The sequence below is a fragment of the Eschrichtius robustus genome, chromosome 10, assembly GCF_028021215.1.
Source record: "Eschrichtius robustus isolate mEscRob2 chromosome 10, mEscRob2.pri, whole genome shotgun sequence".
In the NCBI taxonomy this organism is placed as follows: domain Eukaryota; kingdom Metazoa; phylum Chordata; class Mammalia; order Artiodactyla; family Eschrichtiidae; genus Eschrichtius; species Eschrichtius robustus.
In genome coordinates this window covers 34,316,931-34,344,160 of record NC_090833.1, presented here as the reverse complement: position 1 = coordinate 34,344,160, position 27,230 = coordinate 34,316,931, and the positions used below count along the sequence as shown (strand labels likewise).

The window sequence follows — 27,230 nt, the reverse complement described above, 5'->3', positions numbered from 1 at the left end:
TTGCCTTATGTATTGAGGTGCTCCTCTGTTGGGTACATAAACATTTATAATTGTTATATCATCTTCTTGGGTTGATCCTTTGATCATTATGTAGTGTCCCTCCTTATCTGTTGTAGCAGTCTTTATTTTAAAGTCTATTTTATCTGATACAAGTATTGCTACTCCAGCTTTCTTCTGATTTCCATTTGCATGGAATATCTTTTTCTATCCCTTCACTTTCGGTCTGTATATGTCCCTAGGTCTGAAGTGGGTCTCTTGTAGACAGCATATATATGGGTCTTGTTTTTGTATCCATTCAGCCAGTCTGTGTCTTTTGGTTGGGGTGTTTAATCCATTTACATTCAAGTTTATTGTCGATATGTATGTTCCTATTACCATTTTCTTAATGGTTTTGGGTTTGTTTTCGTGGGTCTTTTTCTTCTCTTATGTTTCCCGCTTAGAGAAGTTTCTTTAGCTTTTGTTGTAAAGCTGGTTTGGTGGTGCTGAATTCTCTTAGCTTTTGTTTGTCTGAAAGGCTTTTGACTTCTCCATCAAATCTGAATGAGATCCTTGCTGGGTAGAGTAATCTTGGTTGTAGGTTTTTCTCTTTCATCACTTTAAGTATATTCTGCTACTCCCTTTTGGCCTACAGAGTTTCCACTGAAAAATCAGCTGATAACCTTATGGGGATTCCTTTGTATGTTATTTTTTGTTTTTCCTTTGCTGCTCTTAATACTTTTTCTTTGATTTTAAATTTTGTTAGTTTGATTAATATGTGTGTTGGTGTGTTTTTCCTAGGGTTTATCCTGTATGGGACTCTCTGTGCTTCCTGGACTTGGGTGACTATTTCCTTTCCCATGTTAGGGAAGTTTTCCCCTGTAATCTCTTCAGATATTTTCTCAGACCCTTTCTTTTTTTCTTCTTCTTCTGGGACCCCTATAATTTGAATGTTGGTGCATTTAGTGTTGTCCCAGAGGTCTCTGAGATTGTCTTCAATTCTTTTCATTCTTCTTTCTTTATTCTGCTCCTCGGCAGTTATTTCCACTGTTTTGTCTTCCAGCTCACTTATTCATTCTTCTGCCTCCGTTATTCTGTTATTGATTCCTTCTAGTGTATTTTTCATTTCAGTTATTGTATTGTTCATCTCTGTTTGTTTGTTCTTTAGTTCTTTTAGATCTTTGTTAAACATTTTTTGTATTTGTTTTTTGGTATGTTATGACTTAGTGTTGGGATGAAGGGGAGAGGTGAGCTGCAACCAAATAATTTATCTTTTCTCTTGAAATACAGTTCCCCACTCACCACAACAGCTGCTCTTTTGAAACCATTCTTTTTTTTTTTAAATAAATTTATTTATTTTATTTATTTATTTTGGCTGCGTTGGGTCTTCGTTGCTGCACGTGGGCTGTCTCTAGTTGCAGTGAGCAGGGGCTACTCTTCGTTGCAGTGCACGGGCTTCTCATTGCGGTGGCTTCTCTTGTTGCGGACCATGGGATCTAGGTGCACTGGCTTCAGTAGTGTGGCTCGCGGGCTCTAGAGTGCAGGCTCAGTAGTTGTGGTACATGGGCTTAGTTGCTGTGTGGCATGTGGGATCTTCCTGGACCAGGGATCAAACCCGTGTCCCCTGCATTGGCAGGTGGATTCTTAACCACTACAACACCAGGGAAGTCCCAAAACCATTCTTATTAAAGATACAGAGCTCATTACCGAGTCCAGTGGCTTCTGTTAACTCAATCCTAGTTGACCTCCCTGTAACATGGGATGCTTTACACTACTTGGTTTCTGCAGCACCACTCTTTTCAGGACCTCCTGTTGTCACTTACCTTCTATTCCTCAGTCTCCTTTTACTGGGTAACCTTCCTTTGCCCCTTAAATTTTTGTGTTTCCCAGGATTCTGTCACTTCACTTTTTTTCAAACATTCTCTGCTGAAGCATTCTCATTCTCTCTTATAGCTTCATAAACTACTTTTATTTTGATGACCTTCCCCCCTATCAACTCTAATCTGTATCTCCTGCTTCAGCCATTCTCCTGAGCTCCAGACCTTTGATCCAAATACTACCTGGATAGCCCTAAGGTATTTTGCCTGGAAGTCCCTGAATTAATGCATTCTTCATACCTCCTTTCCTGTGCCCTCAGCCCAACCCACACAAGTGGCTGCTATTTACGGGATAGCCCGTCCAGAAACCTGAGCATTAATTTTTGTCTTGCCTTTGCCCTCTCATACTCTAAGCAGTCTCCGAGCCCTGTCTGTCCTGCCTCCTAAATTTCTCTCCAGTCTGTCCCTTCTCCTTGTCTCCAGGGCCTCTAGTGTAGTTCATGCCTTCCTCGTAATGTCTTAACAGCTCTTAACAGATCTTTTAGCATCCAGATTCTCTGCCGTTCACTTTATCTTCTATAGTGGCACCAGGATAGTCTTCTCTAACTAGGCTCTGTTCATGTTGGTTACAGGTTAAAAACCTCAGTTCCTTCCCATTTTCTGCAGTGGATAGTCTTCAAAGCCTGGTGCATGAGATGATGCAGGAAGTAAATATCAGAACTGTTATTTATCTTAAATGGAAATGGAATTAAGCCTTATTAATACATAACACATAGATTGACAGTGGGCCAACTTATATTTATATATAAGTAAATATTTATGTGTTGAGGTATGTGATCAAATTCTTTTCTACTGAGTACATAATCAAAAGAGTTTGGACATTCATCAGGCTATTAAGTTCAGATTCCATTAAGTCTGATCCTTCATGGTTGCCCCAGTCTGTTTCTCTTTGCCTCCCATATACCCTCCAGCTCTATCTGAATTACTTGCTGGTCCCTGAACACACCTTGTTTTTGAACCTTTCTGCCTAGAAGCCTCTCCTTGCTCTCCACGTGAGGACTACTTTTTTCATCCTTTATGATCTAGCCCGATTGTTACCTCCTATATGATGTTTCCCCCTACTCCCTTTGTCCCTATTTCTAGAACACTTTATTTATCTTTTAGTATAGGATTTATCCATCTGGGTTGAGATTGTGCTTGTCCCACTAGTCTGTGAGCTCCCATGTGACATTGACTTTAATAGTGCTCAGCAGTGGCACACAAAGGGCACCCAATAAATATCTGTTCATAAATTTCCATTTCTGTGGTCCAGTGAAAATTTTTTCACAGCCAAACAGAAAAGAAGATTATTGGTTGTAATAACTAGAATATTACAGTTGAGGTTCTTAGTCTAGGATAAATGTAAAGCTATAAATGCAGATTCCTGTCCTTCCTACAGTCTCTGTCACAACTACTCAGCTCTGCTGTTACAGCACAAAAGCAGCCACAGACAACATGTAAACAAATAAGCATGGCTGTGTAAAAGTCAATTTGCGGACAATGAAATTTAATTTTATATAATTTGTATGAATCAAAATATTCTTTTGCGTTTTTTTTCAAGCATTTAAATATTTAAAAACCATTCTTAGTTTGCAGGCTGCTTAAAAAACAGGCAGTGGGCTAGATTTGGTCCTTGGGCTATAGTTTTTCAGAACTGTGGTTTCAAACATTACAGAATTGCTTGTTTTATAATTATTATATAGGACATTTAGATTTCATAGAAATTGTTCTCCCCACCAGGTCCGTTTTTTATCTGATCTTGTGAATTGTCACGTCATTGCTGCCCCATCAATGGTTGCTATGTTTGAAAATTTTGTAAGTGTAACTCAGGAAGAAGATGTGCCTCAGGTAAGAAAACCCCTTGTGCTGAATCTCATCCATATAGTACCAGGAATTTTTCACTAGTAACCCTTTGGTAATAAAAAGAGAAGATTAACAGTAGATTTATCACACTATAAATTCTTAATGTCTAAAAGTTAAGTCAACTGGTATAATGGTGGGTTCTCGTGACATCTGTACGTTAGTTAAATGATTCTGTCTAGTAAGATTAAAGCTAATATATCTAAAAATGCTCTAAATGAGCCAGATGTCTTTGTTAAGTCCTACTGAATTGCGTCCATAGGATTTCATTCAGGAATAAATATAATATGAATGAAAATTCACTAGCACCTATTTTAAATGTACCTTTTAAAAAAAATTCTTTAGGTGCGCCGGGATTGGTACGTGTATGCATTTCTATCATCTTTGCCCTGGGTTGGAAAGGAGTTGTACGAAAAGAAAGATGCAGAGATGGACCGAATCTTTGCCAACACTGAAAGCTATCTTAAGTAAGGGCACAGCAGCCTGGTAATGATTTTATGTCCCCTTAAGTTTTTTCAGAAGAATTTTGTTATAAGTTTCATTTTCTATTAATAGGTAATTCTTTGGATATTGTTAATATCTACTTAGTTACAATAAAGCTAAAGGAAGTCTAAAGATAAAAATCTGCTTTCTCATTACACTAAGGTACCTTTAAATGATTTTTTAAATGTTTTATATTTTTCAAAAGTTGTACTGTTTTTTAAATAATATATAGATGTTTGCAAAAGAATGAAAGTAAGAGTATGAATATGCTAACATTTGAATATTTCATTCCCCCTTTTTATACAAATGATAGTCCAGTATACACATTGTTCTTCTATACACACTTGCTTTTTTTCCCCTCTTAATATAGTTTGGATTTGTTGCATAAGATATTTAGCTCTACCTCATTCTTTTTAATAGCTGTATGGTATTCCAGTCGTTTAATGCACCATAATTCCTTTAACTAGTCTCCTGTTGGTAGCCATTGAGGCTATTGCAAGTCTTTGGCTATTTTAAACAGTGTTTCAGTGAATATCCTTGTACATACGTCTTTATGTACATGTACGAATATGTTTTGGGGTGATGTGAATTCTTAGAAATGGCATTGCTGGGTTGAAGTGTCTTAACAATTTTAATTTTGATAGATTTAGTCAGATTGCCTTCCAAAGAGATTATACTCTTCCAAATGTCGTCTAAAGAGATTATATCAGTTAGCCCTCTGCCAGTGATGTTTTTGAAACCATGTATTTGCCTACATTTTGGCAATGTAATACATTATCAAAGATTCTAATATCTGCCAATCTGATAGGTTAAAATGTTTCACTCCCTTAATTTGCATTTTATTAATTATGAAAGCAACTGAATATCTTTTCATGTTTTAAAAACCTAAATGTAGATTTTCATTCTTACCTTTAGAAGACGCCAGAAGACTCATGTGCCCATGTTACAAGTATGGACTGCAGAGAAACCGCATCCACAAGAAGAGGTAAATTGATTTCAGTCTCTTGTGATACAAGCACAGAGTAGATTCTTATCTCTGTGACATATTCAAATCATCCCATTTATACCTTAGCTGGGTTTTCACATTTCATATCAGGGGTTCAGCTCCTCATAGCCCTAGGCATATAGTGGATTTTTAATAAATGTTAGAATGTCATCAAAACATTCCCTATTCTTGGGGATTCCAGATATCATAGAGTTGATGTATTTTTTATTTAAATGCCCAATTTGAAAAAATAAGAGGTAACAGCCCCAGACAGACTTTATAAAATAATTAAAACAAAAACAGAAACTTAGCAGTATTCCTTAGTACTGTATTTAATTGTAAGTTAGCTTGCTTTTGTATCCTGTATTTTAGAAGGCAGTAGATTTTTGGTTTTGTCTAGTCAAAATGTTATTTCATCTAGCCTCCAAATATCTATTAATTGTTAAAAATTAATCTGTCTTTAGTATTTAGATTGCCTCTGGGCCCAGATTCAGAAATTGAAAAAGGATCGCTGGCAGGAGCGGCACATCCTAAGACCTTATCTTGCCTTTGACAGCATCCTGTGTGAAGCACTGCAGCACAACCTGCCTCCTTTCACACCACCTCCTCACACTGAAGATTCGGTGTACCCGATGCCAAGGGTCATCTTCAGAATGTTTGATTACACGGATGATCCTGAGGTACATGCATGACCAACAAAAGTGCCTTTCAAAGAGCCTGTGTTGTGTTGTAATTGTGGTTTAATCTTGTTTGAATTATGCCTATGGGACATTTTAATTTTGAGTTGTTTATTATCTAAGAGGGTCAATGGCAGTGAAGTTAACAGTTTAATTCAGTGAATGGTATCACCTCATTATTCAAGAAATCATATTTAGGCCGTGTAAATTGACAGCACGGTGTACAATTGAAGAGTGTAGGTTTGAGAGGCCAAGTAGGTTTGGGTTTTAATCCTGGCTTAGTCATAGCCCAGCTGTGTGATCTTGAGTGAGTTATTTACCTCTCTACCTTAGTTTCCTAATGGAATAATAATAGTATATATCTCATAAAGTTGTAATGAGGATTAAATTATTAAGATACATAAAGTGCATAGAACAGTATGTGACACGTGATGAGTGCTCAATAAAGTGTTTTTAATTTAAAAATCCCAAAGATTAGTATAAGCTGACTTTATAGTTCTTAAATATATATACTTTTTATTATGAGGTCAGGTTGTTGATAGCTGTTACACTTTAGCAAGTAAGAAAATGTATAATTTTGATATTAACATTTGATATAAAAATTTACATTTTAACTGGGCTTTAGTTACTTTATACCTTTGCATTTGAATGACTTTTTTTTTTTAATTTATTTTTGGCAACGTTGGGTCTTCGTTGCTGCGCACAGGCTTTCTCTAGTTGCGGTGAGCGGGGTCTACTCTTCCTTGCAGTGCGCGGGCTTCTCATTGCAGTGGCTTCTCTTGTTGCGGAGCACAGACTCTAGGCACACGGGCTTCAGTAGTTGTGGCACATGGGCTCAGTAGTTGTGGCTTGTGGGCTCTAGAGCACAGGCTCAGTAGTTGTGGTTCACGGGCTTAGCTGTTCTGCGGCATGTGGGATCTTCCTGGACCCAGGAAGACCAGGGCTTGAACCCCTGTCCCCTGCATTGGCAGGCGGATTCTTAACCACTGCGCCACCAGGGAAGCCCATGACTGTCTTAACTTTAATACCCAGGCAGCAAGCACAGTGATCACTGGGTTGGTTCTGAAAAGAAATTCGCCTGGCTAAAGTACTATACCTGTTGCTTAGTACATTCCAGTGAGCATAGAGCAGTTTCTCAGCCTCAGCACAATTGATGTTTCGGGCTGGATAATCCTTTGCTGTGGGGCTGCCTGTGAATTGTAGGATGCTTAGGAGCATCCCTGGCCTCTGCCTTCTAGGTGCCAGTAGCATGTCAGTTGTGACAACCAAAAATGTCTCCAGAGATTGGCAGATGTCCCCTTAGGGGCAAAATTTCCCCCAGTTGAGAACCACTGGCATAAGAACCAATGTTACCACCGTAGGTCAAACTTGAGTTTTCTTTCCCTGTCTTCTCTCTTCTGTTCTACGGAAAGTTGCTTATGACCAGGGAAATTTTAGCATATGTATACTCTATCTCAGGGTAAAAAGTTGTTGGATAATTGGTTATATATACAAAATTATCAACTTGCTACCCACTTGCAATATTGCATAGATAATAAAATGCTTTTAGTCAACTTTATGTAATGGTCTAATTAGAGTATATATAATTGGAAGTCTAATTTACAATAAGACTGTTGGAGTCTTTGTGATTAGGTACTTATTTGTACAAGGGGAACATTAGAATGGCACCTCAAAATTTGCTTCTCCTGTACTATTTGTACTTAATTGGTGTTGCCTCTGTAATGTGCCCATCATCCTTTGCCAGAAGAGCATAAATATACAAAATATCTGTTTGAAGAGGATTTGGTTTTTTTGTTCTGGGCTTTCAAAAAATGTTTTGTTTTTTTTTTTTTAATTAGAAATGATAACGTAGATTAAAGTAAAAGTCACCATTAAGTAGTAAATAAATAATAAGTAAATAAACTCATTGAAACTGTTTGCTATGCGTATTTTTTTAATTAAACAATATCATGTAGATAATGTTCTTTAACCTTTTTTAAAACAACGTAGTGTGGATATCTTTCAATGCATACATGATTTTTTATGTCTACATAGTGTTCGAGACAAAATTTTCCCTCTCTCCATGTTTTTTATGGAAGTAATCCAGTCCCATGGTTTCAAAAAATAAACTGTGTATAGGACTAATAATATACAAAAATTATTTAGTTTGCTTCATTTAAGACTTGAACTGGGCAAGGATAGTACAGTGTCACATGTAGTAGAAGAAACACTATAGCTGACGTTTTAATTCTCTTGTAGACATAAGTGAACACAACAAAATTTGCTGAAATACAGAGCTTTCACACTTGTGAACTTTTATCCCCAGCATCCAATACAGTGTCTGGAACATAATAAGCTCTGATATATTTGTTGAATAAATGAAAAATAATATTTTGTCTAGGTCTGGAGTATATGCACTTGGTTTTCTTTCCAGGGTCCTGTAATGCCAGGGAGTCATTCAGTGGAAAGATTTGTAATAGAAGAGAATCTTCACTGCATCGTTAAGTCCCACTGGAAGGAAAGGAAGACTTGGTAAGATGCTTTTCATGGTACTTTTACTAGAGTGGAGAAAAAGTAGCAATCTTGATGATTTAGTAAGAGCAAAATGTACATTAAGAGTAAGAAAATCTTCCTCTCTTCCTGATGCCCTGTCTTGCTAAGACCGATCTCTAAAACACTTGATTTGCTTTCTGGAGGCACTTCACCCTCAAATAGTACTTTCCTGGATGCTGTATAGTACTATAGTGCTTTATAGTAATATGCATATGATGCCTGCTCTTTTGTGTGGATATTTGCCATGTGCTCTGGACAAATTAACTTGAATGGCAAGCTGTTTTTGGTATGAATGTTGTGGGAATAAATGAATACTAATCGTTTTGCTGTTTCCTAGCAGTTAGACATCAAGCTTTGGAAATGTTTATTTTTAATATTTTCTGAAACCTTGGAAAGTTTTGGTTTAGATCTTAAAATGGAAAGGAATATAGTATTTTGGGAATGGTTTACCTTAGAAAACATTTTAAGTTAGTAGATCTGAATATACTTCCTTACTATTATTACTTACATTCCTTTTGATCTTTCAAGGAGTTTTGCATGCATTAAAGAGCTTCCTTATGGTAGACAAAATAATCTGTGCTGTAGTTAAGTGAAGTAACTGAAATCTAGAACATTTCAGAAAAGATTTCCTTTTTGTCTACATACACTGTTTTTGAAACTGCTTATTTGGTTTTTCATATATCTGTGTGTACTCATTAAACTTAAATTACACTTTTTATAGTGCTGCACAGCTAGTGAGTTATCCTGGGAAGAACAAGATCCCCTTGAACTACCACATAGTTGAGGTATGCATTCCAAATGGAGCTTGTTTCTAAGTTTCAGAATCTTTCTGTTGACTGTAAAGTGTAATCTACTCTTGGCCTTTTTGTTGTTCTTGCTACTTGGCAGGTGCTGAAAATTAATAGAGAAGAGAGGAAATTGCTTTCAGTTTTGGAGCTCTGTTAGCCATGTTAGTAAAGAGAAAAGAGGAGGTTAAGCCCAGTGTACAAATGGAATTTTGAGTTGCCTATAATTTATTTATATATTGATAGTATATCTTCATTCATGAATCGTTATCATGGATAATGTAAGTTACCTCTAACTCTGTCAATACATTGTCCACTTAACAGATGTATAAGAGGCTTAAATACTTTAAAATATTGTATTCTTTAGGCAGATAACCCATCCTTAACTGTGTTTATCTGGCCTCTTATTACTAGCATACCCCTGACTAGTGTATTATTTCCTGTATCACAGGGTAGGGATAAGTAGGAATCCTTATTTATTCTTAGAAATCAAAAGAGCCAGTTGTTTTGGAAGTGGAAAAAAATAGATAATGCTTTTGATTCCATATGAAGTCATACAGAAGAATGATATTAGTAGCGTAGTTGAACACCTTGTAGAGATTTATTTCCCAAAAAACAGTGTTTTCACTTGACACGTGGGTCAAACTGTCAGTTGCATTATTCATCTATGTTAAAATACTCAAAGTGAGCATAATTATGTATCATTTGATTCACTTTTTATTCATACTATACCTATGTACTTCCTTAGAAATGCTGCATCTGTTCTCTTTATAGAACTTGAGAGTGTGCTTAGGCTATGAACTTGACTCACTGACATGTCAATTGAAATGCAAAACATAAGTCATATTTTTAAATCTGCAAAATGTGTAGAAATTCATACAAAAGTGTGGGAGATGGGAATGAGAAGAAGGAATGCAGACCAGGCTCTAGAAGTCGAGGTAGATGGTCCACAAATTATATAAGGAGGATGGAAACAAGTTTGTGAACAAGAGCATGGCAAAAAAGTCTTGGAATACCAAGAATATAGTAACAGTGTAGAATGAGTTAACTATCTTCTATTCCCATCCTCCGAGTCTACAAAGGACTTTTACTTCTTATAGGAATGAAACTCTGGTGGATCTGTGAGTCCCCAGTAAACTGTACCTCCCTGAATTAAAACTCTGATACTTGCAGAGTTGAAATTGGACAGTTCTCTGGAAATATCAACTAAGCATTAATTTTTGCATATTCTTATTTGATTGAGTTATAGAGATAAGAAATCTTCATTACAGTATTCAATTGTAGATCTTTGTGTTTTAAAGAGCATAATTTTAAAGGTTAAAAAGTAATTTTTTTATTATGAATACCATAGAGTTAGAGTTTAGAACATTGAGGTGTTTCTAATAGTAGAAGTGTGTAGATAGCTGTTGAATTGAGTTCTGACTTGTGATTCCTTTGTAGGTGATATTTGCAGAGCTGTTTCAACTTCCAGCACCCCCTCACATTGATGTGATGTACACAACACTTCTCATTGAACTGTGTAAACTTCAGCCTGGCTCTCTACCCCAAGTTGTATCCTTTCCTTTGTTTTTTTTGTTTGTTTGTTTGTTTTTTTATAAATTTATTTATTTTTGGCTGCGTTGAGTCTTCACGGCTGTGCATGGGCTTTCTCTAGTTGCGGTGAGCAGGGGCTACTCTTTGTTGTGGTGCGCGGGCTTCTCATTGCGGTGGCTTCTCTTGTTGCAGAGCACGGGCTCTAGGCGCAGGGGCTTTAGTAGTTGTAGCTCGCGGGCTCTAGAGCACAGGCTCAGTAGTTGTGGCGCACGGGCTTAGTTGCTCCACGGCATGTGGGATCTTCCTGGACCGGGCTCGAACCCGTGTCCCCTGCATTGGCAGGCGGATTCTTAACCACTGCGCCACCAGGGAAGCCCCCTTTCCTTTGTTTTTAATGTACTCTCTTTGGCCTGACTTTAAGAGATTATTAAATATTTCTGCTTGTGGGTTTAAATCACTTCATGAAAACAGTTTGGCATTTCTTTAAAAGTTAAACGTTACGTGTACTATACAATCCAGCCATTCTGCTCTGGAGTATTTACCCAAGAGAATTAATGTTCATAACTTTATTTGTAATAACCCAAAACTGGAAACAATCCAAATATCCATCAATACATGAATGGATAAGTAAATTTTGTTACAGCTATACAGTGGACTACTACTCAGTAATAAAAAAAAGGACAAATTTTCAATGCAGGCAGCAACATGAATGAATTGCAAAATAATTATATTGAATAAAAGGTGCCAAACAAATATGAATTCATACTATATGATACCATTTACACAAAATCCTAGAAAATGCAAAGTAATATAGTGACAGCAGTCCAATATTTGCTTGGGGGCATAAATGAGGGGAAGAAGGGAGAATGGATTACAAAAGAGCATGGGGAACTTTTGGAGATGATGTAAATGTTCATTATCTCGATTTCACGGGTGTATACACATCAAATGTACATCATTGATACCTCAAAGATCAATTACTTGAAACGAAGCTCAGCATTATTAGTCATTATATAGACTTCAAGAAATGTTATTTATTTTTTCTATCACAGCTTATTTTCAAGGAGAGTATAGTTTTCCTTATCCTGAAATCCACAGCTTGCACAGGCAACTGAAATGTTATACATGCGTTTGGACACGATGAATACTACATGCGTAGACAGGTATAGTAATTGCCTTATTTCTGTACTGAGTGTTAGCTTCTGCTCCCTGTACTTTATAAAAGAATTTGATCAGGAAAACATTCGCCTTCTTAAGAATTTCCAAGTTGGTTTTTCTTTCTTGCCTCCCCCAAATAATCCTTTATATAATAAAACTCATAATTGTTATAACATTACACTTTCTAGTTTAATTTTCAATATGAAACGATGCCCATACTGAGGTTTTCTTTAATTGCATTGTTTGGTTCTTTGGTATGGTTACACTTTTCCCTCTGTAATTGGATAGGTAAGCTTTTAAAATAGGCTTTATGCTAACCTATATGTAGAAGCAGAGTCTAATACTGTATATTTATGTTTATATAATATATATGTATTTTTGTTTATGAATAGTATCTGCTTCTGAAATAATTAGCTACTATGTAACTACAGCTCCAAGACTCAGTTTATACAAAAGGCCACATTGGATTTTTATAGCTGTGATAATTTCATACCCGTTGTCGTCTGCTGGGTGAGGTCTGTGTACTACCTTTATTAGCTGGTGTTCTCTCTTCTGTCAGTTTTCCAAAGTAGATCAGGACAGATATTGAACATTTTCCATAATCTGTCATGTCTACTGTTCAAATGCGATATTTGAAAATTATCAGTAAAGGCTATCCTGTGTCGTTGACCTATTTATTATCTTGAGTAATTTTAATGACTGAAATTATAGATACATGAGGGATGTGCTTTAAGAAGGTGTCTGCTGTGTTTTTTTCCCAGTCTAATTAATAAACCATCAGTTGTGCTGGGCATCCCAATTATGCCATTCATTCAGCAAGTGTTCATTGGGCTCTTAAAAATGTCACAATGTTATACAGTCTACTAAGGTGATCCCTATCTAGTCAGAGAGATTAGATGTGTTAAGAGAAAAGGGGGCTTTGATGGTATATTTTGTTGTTTGGGGTGAAAGGGTGTGGCATGATGATGAGAGACTGTACTTTGGCTCGTCCATTTATAAAACGTTTTTAATCTTTTTTATTTTTGCACCTCACACCTCTGTTTCGTTGTCAGTTAAATGGGGAATATAATACATTCCTCAGAAGTTATTGTGAGAATTAAATTATATAAACATATATAAGGTACTTGATATAAAACAGGCACTTGAATCGTATCTATTATTCACTTAAAAAGGATAGCACTGTTAGGAGAAGTGAGATTGGGGACTGTTACTTTTTGAAGTAGAAGGTGAGTTACAGGATTTGCACAGAAAGGGGTAACTGGCAGGAGAAAGTACAGCTGTAGGTAGGGGGGAAATAGGGTTTTGTCTGAAGGATTATGTAAGTTCCTGTTATAAATTGTTATAAATTGCAACCATTCATCCTTTTCTGTCCCCCCCACCCCACTTCTCTGTATAGGTTTATTAACTGGTTTTCCCATCATCTAAGTAACTTCCAGTTCCGTTGGAGCTGGGAAGATTGGTAAGCAGTGTTATGTATATTATATCTTTCTTCTCTCTACAGTCTACCATTTTTTTTAAAAGTTAATATTTAAAACTATAATATAAAAGCAATCTTCTTCACGGTCTGAAAGATTTAGGGTTTTTTGATATGTATATAAATGTAATAATTTAGGTAGAAGGGAACTATTTGTAGCTAAGTACAAGTTAGGTATAGGTGCAGATCACGTGTAAGAACTTATAAAACTATATTTCCTCATTAGGTCAGATTGTCTTACTCAAGATCCAGAAAGTCCCAAACCAAAGTTTGTAAGAGAAGTTCTAGAAAAATGTATGAGGTAAGTTCTTTGAGTTTTCTCCTTGGCTTAGGTCTTCTGATTTCTGTGGGGGTATTTTTCCCTTCTCTGTATTTGTGATGTATGTCTAGAATATTATTTTTAAAATCCAAGTACCTACCTCTCTTCCCTTTCAGTTTGTAATCAAGATTTAGGCTGAAAAACTTGGGCAACCATGCCATCTGGACTCTATGTGAATTAAGCCAATAAGGTTTTTTTGTCAAATAGACTTTGAAAAAATGTCAAATTTCAGGAAAATTGCCAAAATAGAGCTCTGTATCGTGTTCATCTAGATTCCCTAGTTAACATTTTACTACATTTGTTCTAATGTCCTAGTCCTTTTTCCCTCTCTGTATATGTAATCTACCCTTTATATTGGTTTTTTTCTGAACCCTTTGAAAACAAGTTGCAGATATGATGTCCAAGCATCCTTTAATGGTCGGTTGTATATTTCCTCAAACCAAAAACACTCTCCTACATGACCAGCATACAGCTCTCCAAATCAGGAAATGAGCTCTGATACAGTAATACCACTATACGATACACAAATGCTGCTGAAATTTTGCTAACCATCCCAACAATGTCTTTTCCCTTTCTGGTCCAGAATTCTTGGATAGAACATGTGTAGCATTTAGTTGTCATTTTCTTCAGTCAATCTTGAACAGCTATTATTCTTTCTCTATCTTTCATGTCCTTGTCAGTTTTAAAGAATGTAGGCCTTTGTTGTGTTGCCTTGATGTGCCCTCATGACTTAAGTCTTGCATTGTCCCACCACTAGAGATGTTAACCTTGATTACATGGCCATGTCAGGCTTCTCTAACTTAAATTCACCATTTTTCCCTTTGTAGTTGATTAATATTTTGTGGGAAATACTCTGAGGTTACAGTCACATCCTGTTCTTCATCAGACCTCCACTGACAGCTTGTACTTTTATCTGTCACCACTGTGGTAATTGCCAAGTGATGATTCTCTTTGTCTATTATTCTCTCTACATTTATTAGTTGGCATTCTACTGTAAGAAAGAGCTTTCCTTTTTCACCCATTTATTTATTAATTCCTGTGTTTATATATCAGTAGGGACTATTTCATTCAGCGGGTTCTAATTCATTACTGTCATTATTAATTTTGATGCTCAAATTGTCCCTGATTTGTCCATTGGGAGTCCCTTGTGGCTCCTGTGTCCTTTTTTTTTTCTTCTTTAATGTCCCCCTCCATTCATTGAGCATTTCCTTATTTCTGGCACAAGATGTTCCAGGCTTATCTTGTGTTTCCTTGCCCCTTCCCTGGAATCATCTATTTATTCAAGGAGCCCAAGTTTCTTTTAGTGGAGCATGGTACTTAGGAAGCAAGGTCTGGACACTTGATGTGCTTGTTGCTATTGGGGTGTCATTGGTTCTAGGCCCTCTGGATGGACAAGGGTAGTGAATATATTTCTGCACACATACACACACACATACATACAGATATCTGTAACTATTTTTATATCCACTTAGATGTGTGTATCCCTCCAATTCCAACCAAACATCTCATTTTTTTCCTAGCCTTCCCCTTTGCCATGATTTGTAAGTACCTTTGCAGGCATTAAGAAACTTGGTTCCCATTAGTCTCAATAAGTATTTATTTGCTGCAATATAACCAGTCTCCCAACCATACAAACTGTTTCCTCTACCTCATCCCACCCCACCATCACCACCCCACATACCTGGCCTCCAGGCTTGTGGACCCAGTGGCCCACATCTCAGTGCAAACCAGTAAGTTTTGAAGAAGGCCTGAGTTCTGGTGCTGGCCTAGACAACAGTTTGAAAGACTTGTTGTCCTCTTTTATTTCTTGGTTGTCACCTGAGTCCAGGGTGTTGGGAGATTGTGACCTTCTGGGTAAGTTGGATGTTACTGAAGAATGGAACTGATGAATGATATTTTCTGAGGCTCTTATTTTTATTGTAGGTTGTCTTACCATCAGCGTATATTAGATATTGTCCCTCCTACCTTCTCAACTCTATGTCCTGCAAACCCAACCTGCATTTACAAGTATGGAGATGAAAGTAGCAGTAAGTAATAAAACAAATCCTGTTTTTAAAAGGTACTAATGCAAGTATTCTCTTAAGTCAGTTATCTAAGGTGGAGAAAGTGAACTTTTTCTCTTCTTGGGTTTGTATTTTCTGTTTGAAAGGTGATTTCTCACTAACCTCTATTGTTTTATTTGCTGACATCATTTTGAAGGTTTATTATGATTTACTTAGTTATTACTGGCTTGTTACTTTTTTCTTTTAATATTGTTTATAATGTTATATCCATGACATTATTTTAAATGTTGCTAAGTATAGCAAGATGAATTTATAGCCAGAACTTAATAAAATGAAAATATGTTTGTCATGGCAATGGAGATTATTTGAACTGATTAACATCTGGTAACAGTTCAGGTGTGGGAACACAGGTGCATATAGACTATATTTTGACCCGCAGTATGCCTCTAGAAGTAAATTCTTAAACATGCTTTTCTTACTTTTTGGTCACATCATTTCTGAGGTTGCACTATAAATCCGAGGGGGGGGGGGCTATATAATTTGATATGCCATTTTGTGCTTTACACTTAATGAAGGTAAGGTTGTACATTGGTGAGCACTGGTAGAGAGTTAGGTGTGGAGTTTCCAAGTTAGTCTTTTCACATGGCACTGAACACAGCTCCTCCATGAGCCTTCCACTTCGTGTTGTGTAGCAGTTCTTTGCATCTTGAAACTCACTCCTCTCCCTTGCCTTCTCATATTGCACCCCTGGTTCTCCACCTGCACCTCAGACTACACCTGTTTTCCTTGAAATAAACTCAGTTGTTTCCAATGCTAAGTACATTTCCTATGTTACTATGTCACTTATTCCTTAAAACAACTCTGAGAAATAGGTATGTTTATTATACGAATTTTACAATGAGGAAATGGCTTCAAAGAGGTAAAGCCAGAGTGAGATTGCTTCTGAGTGGTAAAGCCCAGAGTCAGGTACTGAGCAGCCCCGCTCTTGACCACTGTCTTTTCCTGAAAAAGCAAAGCTTGATGTGGTACTTGTAAGTGCCAAGTTTTGATTTCTGCTTCGTACTGGCTCAGAGAACCATAAGATACAGTCTTTGATATCAGAGAGTTCAGACTTTTGTTGAACACTGAGCTTTCTTTTTTTCCATAGAAATAACTCAGCCTAACAGTTAAGGCCCTCCTGTCATTCCTACTTTATGATTTGTCAGTTCTTCTCAAACGAACCTCCACTCCAGCCAGGCCCACTTCTTTTTATTTTTTCTATGCTTCTCTTTCTTGTGTTTGCCTTTGTGCCATTATCCCATTCTAGAAAGCCCTTTCTGTTAAGCCCTTTCTGTTCTCTGATTCCTGTTCTCTTTCCAGGGTCTAGCCCAAGCTCCAGTCTTTTAAATATTTTTTTAACCTTTAGCAAGCCAGTTTTGTGTTGCTCTCTGGCTACTTCTTATGTGAATATCTTGGTTTTCCACCTAGAATGTAGACGTCACAGTGGCAGAGGATTCTTTTTTTCTTCACTTATTTTCTCTCCCACTTTCAAGAAAAGCACACAGCACATGTGACCTGTTGTAATTGACTTTATTCATTCCAAGTGCTTAGTAACTCATATTCTACATCAGAATTGCTTTTTTGTTACCTCTTTGTCTCCCTTACATTAAAAGTAGTTGCTCTGGTGATGCCATACAGTATATACTAGTACAAATTTAATACAGTAAGGACTCAACAGATATTAACCACCAGTAAACATGTGGAGTCAAAGCACATGAGCATCTGGCTTGTGGAGATTCAAGTGTGTGGACTCAGCAAAAGAGTAAAGCAAAAAATCTGTCTTAAGTTGGCAGCCTTCACCTTGTTCAAACCCAAATTTAGTTTCCACTGTCTTAGGGAAAGGGAGGAGGAAGGGTACACTGACCAAAATGAAAGAGAATACATTGATTCTCAGCTTTTCAGCTTACAAAGGCCTAGGGATTTGAGGACTGTCAAGGGACAGCTGCAGCTGTGTCCCCTCACCCTCATCCCTGAGGAAGATCAGTACCCCCTCATACTCTGAATTTCAGTTAGCTCCCTGTTCTTAAGGAAGTATCGAGGCAGGAATTACCTCTTATGCTTTATTTTAGGTGAAAAACCATTGCCCTATTAAATGAAACTTTCACATGTGGTTATCTTTATACAGAATAAATATTGATCTTAGAATAAAGAGTACTCTGTTTTAAAAGAAAAGAATTTTTTTTTTAAGTTTCTCGGTTATTTAACTAATTGCAACAATAGTCTTAAAACCTGATCTACTCTTCTCCCCATTCTGTGCTTAGACTCTCTTCCTGGACATTCGGTTGCCCTCTGTTTAGCTGTTGCCTTTAAAAGTAAAGCAACCAATGATGAAATCTTCAGCATTCTGAAAGATGTACCAAATCCTAACCAGGATGACGATGATGGTAAAGGAATTAAATATTTCTTGAATGGAACTCTGTATGGGCCATGTTAAAAGTATAAACATAATTTTCTTAAATCTCATGGGATACTCATAAAGCAATATATTTGTTTGGCCTGTCCAGCCTGTCCATTGTTCCCAGAACCCAGCTATCTTCTCCCTTAAACATTCCCTGTTTTCACTTTAGAGAGTTTCCTGTCCAGAAAGACTTGGTATATTAAAAAGTTGGATGTTCTCTCCAAATTAAACTATAAGTTTATCATCAACAGATAAGACAGAAAGCGATGAGAGGGACTTGCTTTATCTCATATTAAAACATCTTGAAAATTACAATAACTAAAACAAAAAAATCAGTAAAAGATGAAAAGTCTACTGGGACAACTAGGTTAACCATTTGTGGGGGGGGCGGGTTTTGTTGTTAGATGTGTTACATAATGACGTGCACAGAAAAATGACGCAATCAAAACATTAATGGTGTTTGGGTTATTTGTTATTGGGATTTTGTTTGTTTAGATTTTTTAAGAAACTTGTATTTTGATGTTAGAGAAAATGCATTTAGAAAGTATAATTCAAAATGATGGTGTTAAATTTAGACATTCTCAGACATCTTAGGAAATAGACCTAACTGTTAAGGGCTTACTGTATTTTTTTCTTTTACTATATTTATTATCTTGCCACCATGTAGAGAGATAAGAACAAGGAAATCTATGTGGTATTTGTAAAAAGAAATGGATCATACAGAAGAAATAGGGAAACAATCCCAAAAACCTTAAGAATTAAGATTATGCTTAGTTTTATATTTTGAGTATTTGAAATCAGTGATAGTCTTTCATCATCTATTAGTACTCAAAGACATTGCTTGAATGTCTTACTTGGTATTTGGATGTGAGTGTGCCATCTGTTTAGCGATTCAGGTGAGGGACCAAAAAATTAAACATTTTCCTAACTCTCTTACTGTGGGCTATTTTTCAGATGAAGGATTCAGCTTTAACCCATTGAAAATAGAGGTCTTTGTACAGACTCTGCTACACTTAGCGGCCAAGTCATTCAGTCACTCCTTCAGTGCTCTTGCAAAGTAAGTACAACAAGAACACACATGCTATCTTGAGGGTTTAGAACTTTGTTCGGTGAACACCAATGGCATACTAATTTTTACCTAAAATTATTGACTGTGAAGATCTTAATAACAGTATTATCATATAATTTGATACAGTGGGTTTTGGTTTGTGGTAGCTAAAATCCCCATCCTATGGCTCCTGTCAGTCTGTTAGCACAGTTTGCATGTATATATATTCAATGGAATGTACATTTTTTCATATAGACCTTTAGAGAAACAAGTGAAAAACCTGAGTCCATAGGACAGTCATATATACAGTCAAGAAGTTTCCACCTTGGGACTTCCCTGGTGGCACAGTGGTTAAGAATCCACCTACCAATGCAGGAAACGCAGGTTCGATCCCTGGTCCGGGAAGATCCCACATGTCGCGGAGCAGCTAAGCCCATGTGCCACAACTACTGGGCCTGCGCTCTAGAGCCTGCAAGCCACAGCTACTGAGCCCATGCACTTAGAGCCCGTGTTCCGCAACAAGAGAAGCCACCACAATGAGAAGCCCACTCGCCACAACTAGAGAAAGCACACACACAGCAACACAGCCATCCATCCATCCATCAATCAATCAATCAATTTATTTCTTTAAGCATCTTCCTAAAAAATGGTTAGCAGAATTGAGAGCCAGCTACATTCTTAGGAGCCACCCAAAGGTTGGCATCTAAAGACAGAACTTCCTAACTCGTCCTACAGTCCAAATGAAGAAAGAACATATAGATATTCCTTCAGTTGAGAAGAGAAACTAGACTCCTCACCCCATCTCAACTTCCACGTCTCTATATGACTTGCAGGGTTCTCACAGAAGGCACAGTCAGAATACTGCACCTGTGTTTGGAGACAGTTCCTTAGCCCTCATCTATTCTTAGATACACAGTGAACTATAGTCCTAGGCTAATGATAGTATATTGTAATTTTCCTAAGATTTTATGACAAATTCCATACAAACTGTGAATTCCTAATCATACCTTTTATATCCTTAATGGTTAACGTTTGGTTATTTTGCATTTATATATTGCGCTGTAAACTGAGTAACACTGTGAAGGCTTTGAAAATATTAAAATGCTTATTAATAAGTTTATATGTGGTATTTTTCCCCCACTGTCAAAAGGTTTCATGAAGTCTTCAAAACCCTAGCTGAAAGTGATGAAGGAAAATTACATGTTCTAAGAGTCATGTTTGAGGTCTGGCGGAACCATCCACAGGTAAAAACTATTTAAGACGTATTGAAGTGCTGACTGTACAGGTATAAAAATAAGGCAGTTAATACCATTGTTTTAGTTTGCAGAACATGAAATTTGACTCTGCCTATAGAACAGTTTTTAAATCTGTAATTTTAGTGCTATGAAAAAGTAATGATGTTTGAATCATTCTTTAAAGAGCAATTGTTATGATTTGGTTTGGTATTATATCTCAACACATTTTAAGTACTTAATAAGAACGCTTATTTCTTGGAAGGTTCTCCAGTTGGGTAGGAAATAATTATCTAGTCTAGCCAGTTTCTAAAAAACAAGCTCCAGATTTGTCAAATCTCAATACACTATTATCATACCATGTGTTACAAAGAGGCATTAAAATAAATTGCAGAGTTATATTAAGACTTTTGTGATAAAACTATCTCGTATTTTTAAATTTTAAGATTCGGTGGAAATTATATATTTTGTATATATCATCTAAAATTTAAAGGAACATTTTTAAGTGTTAATATTCAGAGTTTTTCTTTTTGCTCAATCTGTGTTCTTGTATTCTTACAGTAAGTACCAGGGCCAGGCAGAAGGCAAATTAAATCTTAAGACCTAATGGTTAAATTGTTCAGTTCCATAGCCACTGAAAAGGAATTTCACTTTTGTAGCAGTGGAATTATCGTGGCCTACGTATAAGTGTGATTTACCCTAATAATTTCTTTTCTCTGATTGTAGATGATTGCTGTACTAGTAGATAAGATGATTCGTACACAGATTGTTGACTGTGCTGCAGTAGCAAATTGGATCTTCTCTTCAGAACTATCTCGTGACTTTACTAGGTAATACGGATTATTTTACAAAGTTCCTGTTCTCTTAAGAATTAGTTCAAAAAAAAAAAAAAAAAGAATTAGTTCACATGTGGTCCCTTATACATGAGCTCCAAATTCTGGTCCAAACCAGGTTGATATTAATATAATGGTCCAATCTGGTAGGATTGGACTTGGCAAAGATTCTTGCACAATGGAAATCCACACAACCAGTCCAGTTGCAGTGTCTCTTAGGGACACACGTAAGTTGAATTAGGATTCAACCAATCAAGTAGAAATGCTTATAAAGGATCCAGACTATTGGGAGTGAAGATCAGGCTGTACGTCAGGGTCTCAACTAGACAATGGGACATGGGCAGGAGTTCCAGCTCCACTGGGGACCTGAAATGCACTGCAGGAACTGGTAGAAATCACAGTCCGTCATAGATTACACATCATGGAGGGATTGAGGAAAGCCTGGTGGGCACCTGAATGCCTCTGGGGGAGGGAGGTCTCACCTCAGTCATAAAAGTCCTAGATTTAATACACAGAAGATTCATTCTAGACTCATTCCTCCTAAAGGAAAGAAGACTTTTCATTAAGCTTGGTTCTTATACATGAAGTTGAGTCCATAGGCTTTATAACTGATCAGGACTGGGACAGCAAGAGTTGACACAAAACAGGAAAAAAAGGAAAATTACTTGCAAAAACATAAATATCTATCACAACCTTTATCCTCTTCATTGTATGTTATTGGCAGAGGACACTAGTCTGAGAAACTGAATCCTTAGGGTGAAGGAATGTGGTCTAAGGTTATCATACCAGCCAAGTAGGTACTCACAAATGAAGGCAACATCAGACCATTCTCAGATTTGCAAAATCTCAGAAAACTGACAACTCAAGTATGTGTTAGCCATTATCCTGAATGATTTACATCTGCAACTCTAACTCTGCAAAGCCTTCCCTGACCACCCCTTCCAGAGTTAAAGTACTCTGCTCTTTTATCCTATCTGCTAACATTCTAGACCTTGAGTTTTATGAAATGATTGGTTTATTATCTTCCACTTAAACTGTCATCATCCAGATCAAAATGTGTAGAAAGAAGTACTCTTCTGTGCTGTATATCCTGGGGTTAGGAGACCAAATGTATAGACATACAAGCAGTTAAGAAGCTACTTAAAAAGCACATGCATATTTATGCAACAAACATTTAAAGCACTTACAGGTGATCCTGGTATTTGAGCAATTTGAGAAAGTAGCTGACATAAATATCTCATTCTTAAAAGCCTAGCAGTTGATAGCTATTATCAACTAATGAGATTCTTAAATGTTTCAAGAGAATTGGCTGAGTTTGTGCTAGTTAAATATCAATAGTATAAACCATGCAAATGAGCCTCAGATTGTTTCCATTTCAAGTTGCAATACTAAGTGTTTACATTTAGAAGAGAGAAAATGTATTTTTGTTCCTAACCTGTTTTTTCTGGTTTGCCATTTCATTGAATACGTACACATACCTTCTATGTGTGTCTACCAGGGGATGGAAATAAGAAAAATGGCAAGGACCCAATATTGCCTTCAGGAAGCTCACCTGAATAATGGGTGGAGCTAGATGTTTTGCACAGTTGACAATACAAGAAAAATGATAATTGTTGCTGGAGAGATATGCCTTATTCTGCCTAAAGAATAGAAGGCTATATAAGACCTCAAGAATGAGTAGGTTATAAAAGCTGAGAGGTCTTATTTTCTATGAGTATAGTTTAACATATAGTAATCAAATGCCTTATTACTTTAAGATTGTTTGTTTGGGAAATCTTGCACTCCACAATTCGTAAGATGAGCAAACACGTTCTTAAGATCCAGAAAGAGCTAGAAGAGGCTAAAGAAAAACTCGCAAGGCAACATAAACGGGTAAGTTGTGTTGATTGTTAATGGTCAAAGACAATATACCAGAAATTTTTGCGAATATTCATTACCTTGATGGGAACTTATTTTTTCGAGACCAAATCATGCAGAGCTGTTTGTAGAAGTGGAGGAAGGGACGGACCTGGGGTCTGCTGTTCTCTCGTTCTGCACAGTGAACCTGTTTAGGAAGCCACAAACCTCACTTCTCCATAGTTCACCATCTCTGGATCAGTTTCATGTTTGCCTTCCCAAAAAGGAAGGAGAAGGAAGGAGGACACTTGTGTCTCTATAAGAGTTTCTGATGCAAGAGGGGAAGAGGGAGAAGATTGTCCGTGTTCACCACTCCCCCGGTAAGGTTGGGGTAGTGGGGGGGTCATTCCCAGGCCTATAAGATACTTCTCATATTAATAAGAAGTTAAGTATTTTAGCTATTTTGGGCAGAAACAGTGAGCTGGCTGTATCCTGTGATTTAGCAAACAGTGCTGGTATTGTTCACGACAGAATTTTCCAGTTATGCACATTTATCAGAGTAGAGGGTAAAAGCAAGTTTAATGATTTATATGAACTAGAGCAGGTTCGAGTGCTAGTCTCCATACAGACATTCATATATACCTGAGTGTATGTATGTAAACACACTCACAGATCTAAAATACTGTAAGGTAAATGGTATCATCCCCATTTTATACATGTACAAACTCCAGAGACTTGACTTCACACCACTCTGTTCTCTAGATATGTGGTGTCCAATATGGTGACCACCAGCCACATGTGACTATAAGCTAATTAAATTTGAATACAATTTAAAAGTCAGTTCTTCAGTCACACTAACCACATTTCAGGTGCTCAGGTGTCATGCATGGCTGGTGGCTATTGTGAGGGCAGCGCAGATCTATGGTGATGAAAGTGTTGTGATGAGAGGCTCCCAAGACCCTAACCCTGTATTTCCCCTAGGAGCAGCAGTTCAGTGTTCACAAACTCAGGGTTTCCAGCAATTTCATAAAACAGACTATGGTGAATAACAAGAATCAGCTGTACATTTTCCATGGAGCTCAAAGCTGTTTTCATTTTGAATGGAGGAAAAATGTGACACATATTTCTTCCTTGAGTGGGCTGTCTTATAAAAGGCATAACTTACTTCTGCTTTATAGCAAATCCACCACGACTACCCAAGTGCCACTGAATTTCCCTGGCCTAGATAAGAGGTACTCATAGGACTTGGGACGTTTTGCCTGTATGTTTGGGACACTGGAGTACTTTTACTATAGAATACAAGTCTTCAAATAGCATTTGACCAGACACAATAAAAATCCTTAGATTTACTTGATGGGATTTAATACACTGCAGTCCTAAATGGTGTTTTCCCTTTGTTCCTTTGCATTTGGTAGCGAAGTGATGATGATGACAGAAGCAGTGACAGGAAAGATGGGGCTCTTGAGGAACAAATAGAAAGACTGCAGGAAAAAGTGGAATCTGCTCAGAGTGAACAAAAGAATCTCTTCCTTGTCATATTTCAGGTATCTTGGCTTGGGACATTGATATGTTCAAAGAAACAGTACATTTCTTTAGTTTTAAAAAATGTTTTTATCACAGAAGTAATACATGCTCATTTATAAGATCTCAAATATATAAAAATTTACAAGGGAAAAATAAAAGTTCGCTAACTGGAGGTAATTCTGTTATTTATTTAATGAGCATTCTTGCACGAGCATTTCTCCTTGCTTTAAAAAAAAATGGATACTATTGTTAAATACCTCTTTCATATTTAATTATTCCCAACTGTTGATCTATTTATTGATAGATGATTGTTTTCCTTCCTGAAGATTTTTGTGTATACATTCCTGTTAACATTTCTGATTATGTCCTTAGAACAGGTTCTAAGAAAAATTACTAGCATAAGTAATCTGGACATTAAAGGTCTTCGGGTATTGCCAAAAACGATGTACTAACTCATTATCCCTGCTTTTCTACACTGACAGTTTTTATTGAATTATGAAAGTTATGGATACACACCACAAAGACAGGGTGAAACAAGCAATACCTTTGAGGTCTCTTGGTCAAAAATGTGATTGTTTCCGAAGTATAAGAATTTTTTCTGACACCTCTGGAACTTTGTACCCCATTTCCAGCGTTTTATCATGATCTTGACCGAGCACTTAGTACGATGTGAAACTGACGGGACCAGTGTATTAACACCGTGGTATAAGAACTGTATAGAGAGGCTCCAGCAGATCTTCCTACAGGTTTGTGGAAAACTTTGATTATATAATAAACATCACTATTCTCAGCCACAGGGATTTTCCATTTTAAAAAGTCATCAAATCTGTCAGGAGGTTATGTAGTACCTGTAAGCCCTTTAGTGTCCATTTGTTCCTACTGCTGCTCATCACAATATTTAGGCTTAAATTGGCTCTGTATCATTCAGACTCCTAATTGCCATTCTCTTTGGAGAGCCTAGCTGTAATACAACATATAGAGAAAAAAATGCTAAGGGAAGAGTAATTAGATTTTAAGAACCTCTGTAAATCCAATGTGCAGATGATAACCTTGTTTCTGGAGGCACTATTTAAGTTCCCTGAGGTTCTTATAGAAAGCAAAATGCAACACCTACTCTCCTACTCTCTGCTAGATTTAAGTTAAAGATCTGTAAGAGAGTGGAACTAATCCTTTGTATCTTCAGACACTAACACCCCAAATCCTCATTTGTTTGTTCTAGAAAAGAGTGATTAAAGCAGAAGGCATAAAAGGGGGGGGGAAAGTTCTTTAAGCCTCCAAACAAAAATTTATTCTAGATTTTTTAGTTACTGTCAAATTAAAAAGCTTTAACAGCCCCTAGTTAGTCCTATAGGAATCTGAGTATACTAAAGTTTATATATGTACACACAGAAGAAACTATTTCATTTTCTGACATTTTTTTTTTCCAGTTAGGCTCAACAAGTCACTGATTTTCAGTAAGACAGATGACCTCTTTATTTTTAAAAGATAAAAAAAAAAATGGTTTGGTTTTCCTATTTTGTGGAATACTTCACAGATCACTGGCTAATTCTCTAATGTTTTTTTCTTTTGCAAAGAGATACGTTGAAGCCCTAACCAAAAAAAGGAAATGATTCTAAATTTTTCTTGTTTCAGGGACCATGGTTAAAACCATGGTTACTTAGTAACAGTGCTATTCTTATCTGTAACTTACACCACCTCCCCCCCAACCCCCCACCCTTTTTTTTTTTTTTTAATCTTCCTAGATCAGTCCCTGTCCTGACAGCTTTTAAAGTCATACTGTATTTTGTCCTGATTAGGGGAGAGACGCATCTGAACCTCATCTAGAATAGTAGCAGGTGCTGCTGCCACTGCCTTGAAGTATGAATTGCATTTACATAGAAACAGGCCAGAACTGGATTTTTTTAAATTATTGAACATCCTTTTGTTTTGGTTTTTTTTTGAACTTGTTTACCCCTACATTTTCTTAATGTTGAGGCTTTTCAGGGGCCTATTATTCCTACCAGCAAAACCACTTTTTTTGTTTTTTCCTGTTCTTTCCCATCATTGCAGTGTGGGCAGGCTGCTGAGGAAAATGTTCTGCAAGATTGCTTATGTGCTCTTTCTCCTGACCGAAACACTTACCCCCTTTTCTGTGTCCACAGCATCACCAAATAATCCAGCAGTACATGGTGACCCTGGAGAACCTGCTCTTCACTGCTGAATTAGACCCTCATATCCTGGCTATGTTCCAGCAGTTCTGTGCCCTGCAGGCCTAAGGGTCATTTTTTTTTTTCCCTTCCTGTCAAGATTTTTTTAAGATCTCAAAATAATGTCTTATTTTTGATGGTTTGAATGCTTGCTTTCTTGTAGCATCCTTTCTTGAAGCAGAGGGGGAGGACAGGACAGTGAAGAATATGGTTACCTTTAACTGCCCCCTAAAAAGCAGATATTCCCTAATGACAATAATGTGACAGTGACCATAGGATGTATTATATATGTGACAGATACAACTTTTCTCTGATATTTTTTCTCCTTAAGGCACAAAAGATAACTGATTTGAGGTATGTGAAACACTAGAGGTCAAGCTTACAAAGTAGTATATAGAACTGATGGGTTTATTATCAAGTAGCATAGCTTTTCACAGCTCATGGGTAACCTAACAAACATGGCTGAAATAAAACTGAAAATATGTTTTTTAAA

The 27,230-nt window shown here is 36.9% G+C and overlaps 1 protein-coding gene across 2 annotated transcripts in view; it reads left to right on the top strand.

Moving 5' to 3' along the window:
* The window catches only part of NCBP1 (nuclear cap binding protein subunit 1), a 41,380-nt gene extending 14,150 nt beyond the window's left edge, over positions 1–27,230 (top strand). For both annotated transcript variants that reach the window (XM_068552233.1, XM_068552234.1), the window contains 19 exons: positions 3,573–3,680; positions 4,038–4,159; positions 5,091–5,160; positions 5,625–5,840; positions 8,251–8,348; positions 9,091–9,154; positions 10,595–10,705; positions 11,786–11,850; positions 13,242–13,304; positions 13,546–13,620; positions 15,562–15,665; positions 17,942–18,064; positions 19,033–19,135; positions 20,277–20,370; positions 21,085–21,188; positions 22,949–23,063; positions 24,443–24,571; positions 25,184–25,297; positions 26,693–27,230. In XM_068552233.1, the coding sequence (XP_068408334.1) occupies positions 3,573–3,680; positions 4,038–4,159; positions 5,091–5,160; positions 5,625–5,840; positions 8,251–8,348; positions 9,091–9,154; positions 10,595–10,705; positions 11,786–11,850; positions 13,242–13,304; positions 13,546–13,620; positions 15,562–15,665; positions 17,942–18,064; positions 19,033–19,135; positions 20,277–20,370; positions 21,085–21,188; positions 22,949–23,063; positions 24,443–24,571; positions 25,184–25,297; positions 26,693–26,806 (1,992 nt within the window). In that variant the 3' untranslated portion in view covers positions 26,807–27,230. The remainder of the gene's footprint in view (positions 1–3,572; positions 3,681–4,037; positions 4,160–5,090; positions 5,161–5,624; positions 5,841–8,250; positions 8,349–9,090; positions 9,155–10,594; positions 10,706–11,785; positions 11,851–13,241; positions 13,305–13,545; positions 13,621–15,561; positions 15,666–17,941; positions 18,065–19,032; positions 19,136–20,276; positions 20,371–21,084; positions 21,189–22,948; positions 23,064–24,442; positions 24,572–25,183; positions 25,298–26,692) is intronic.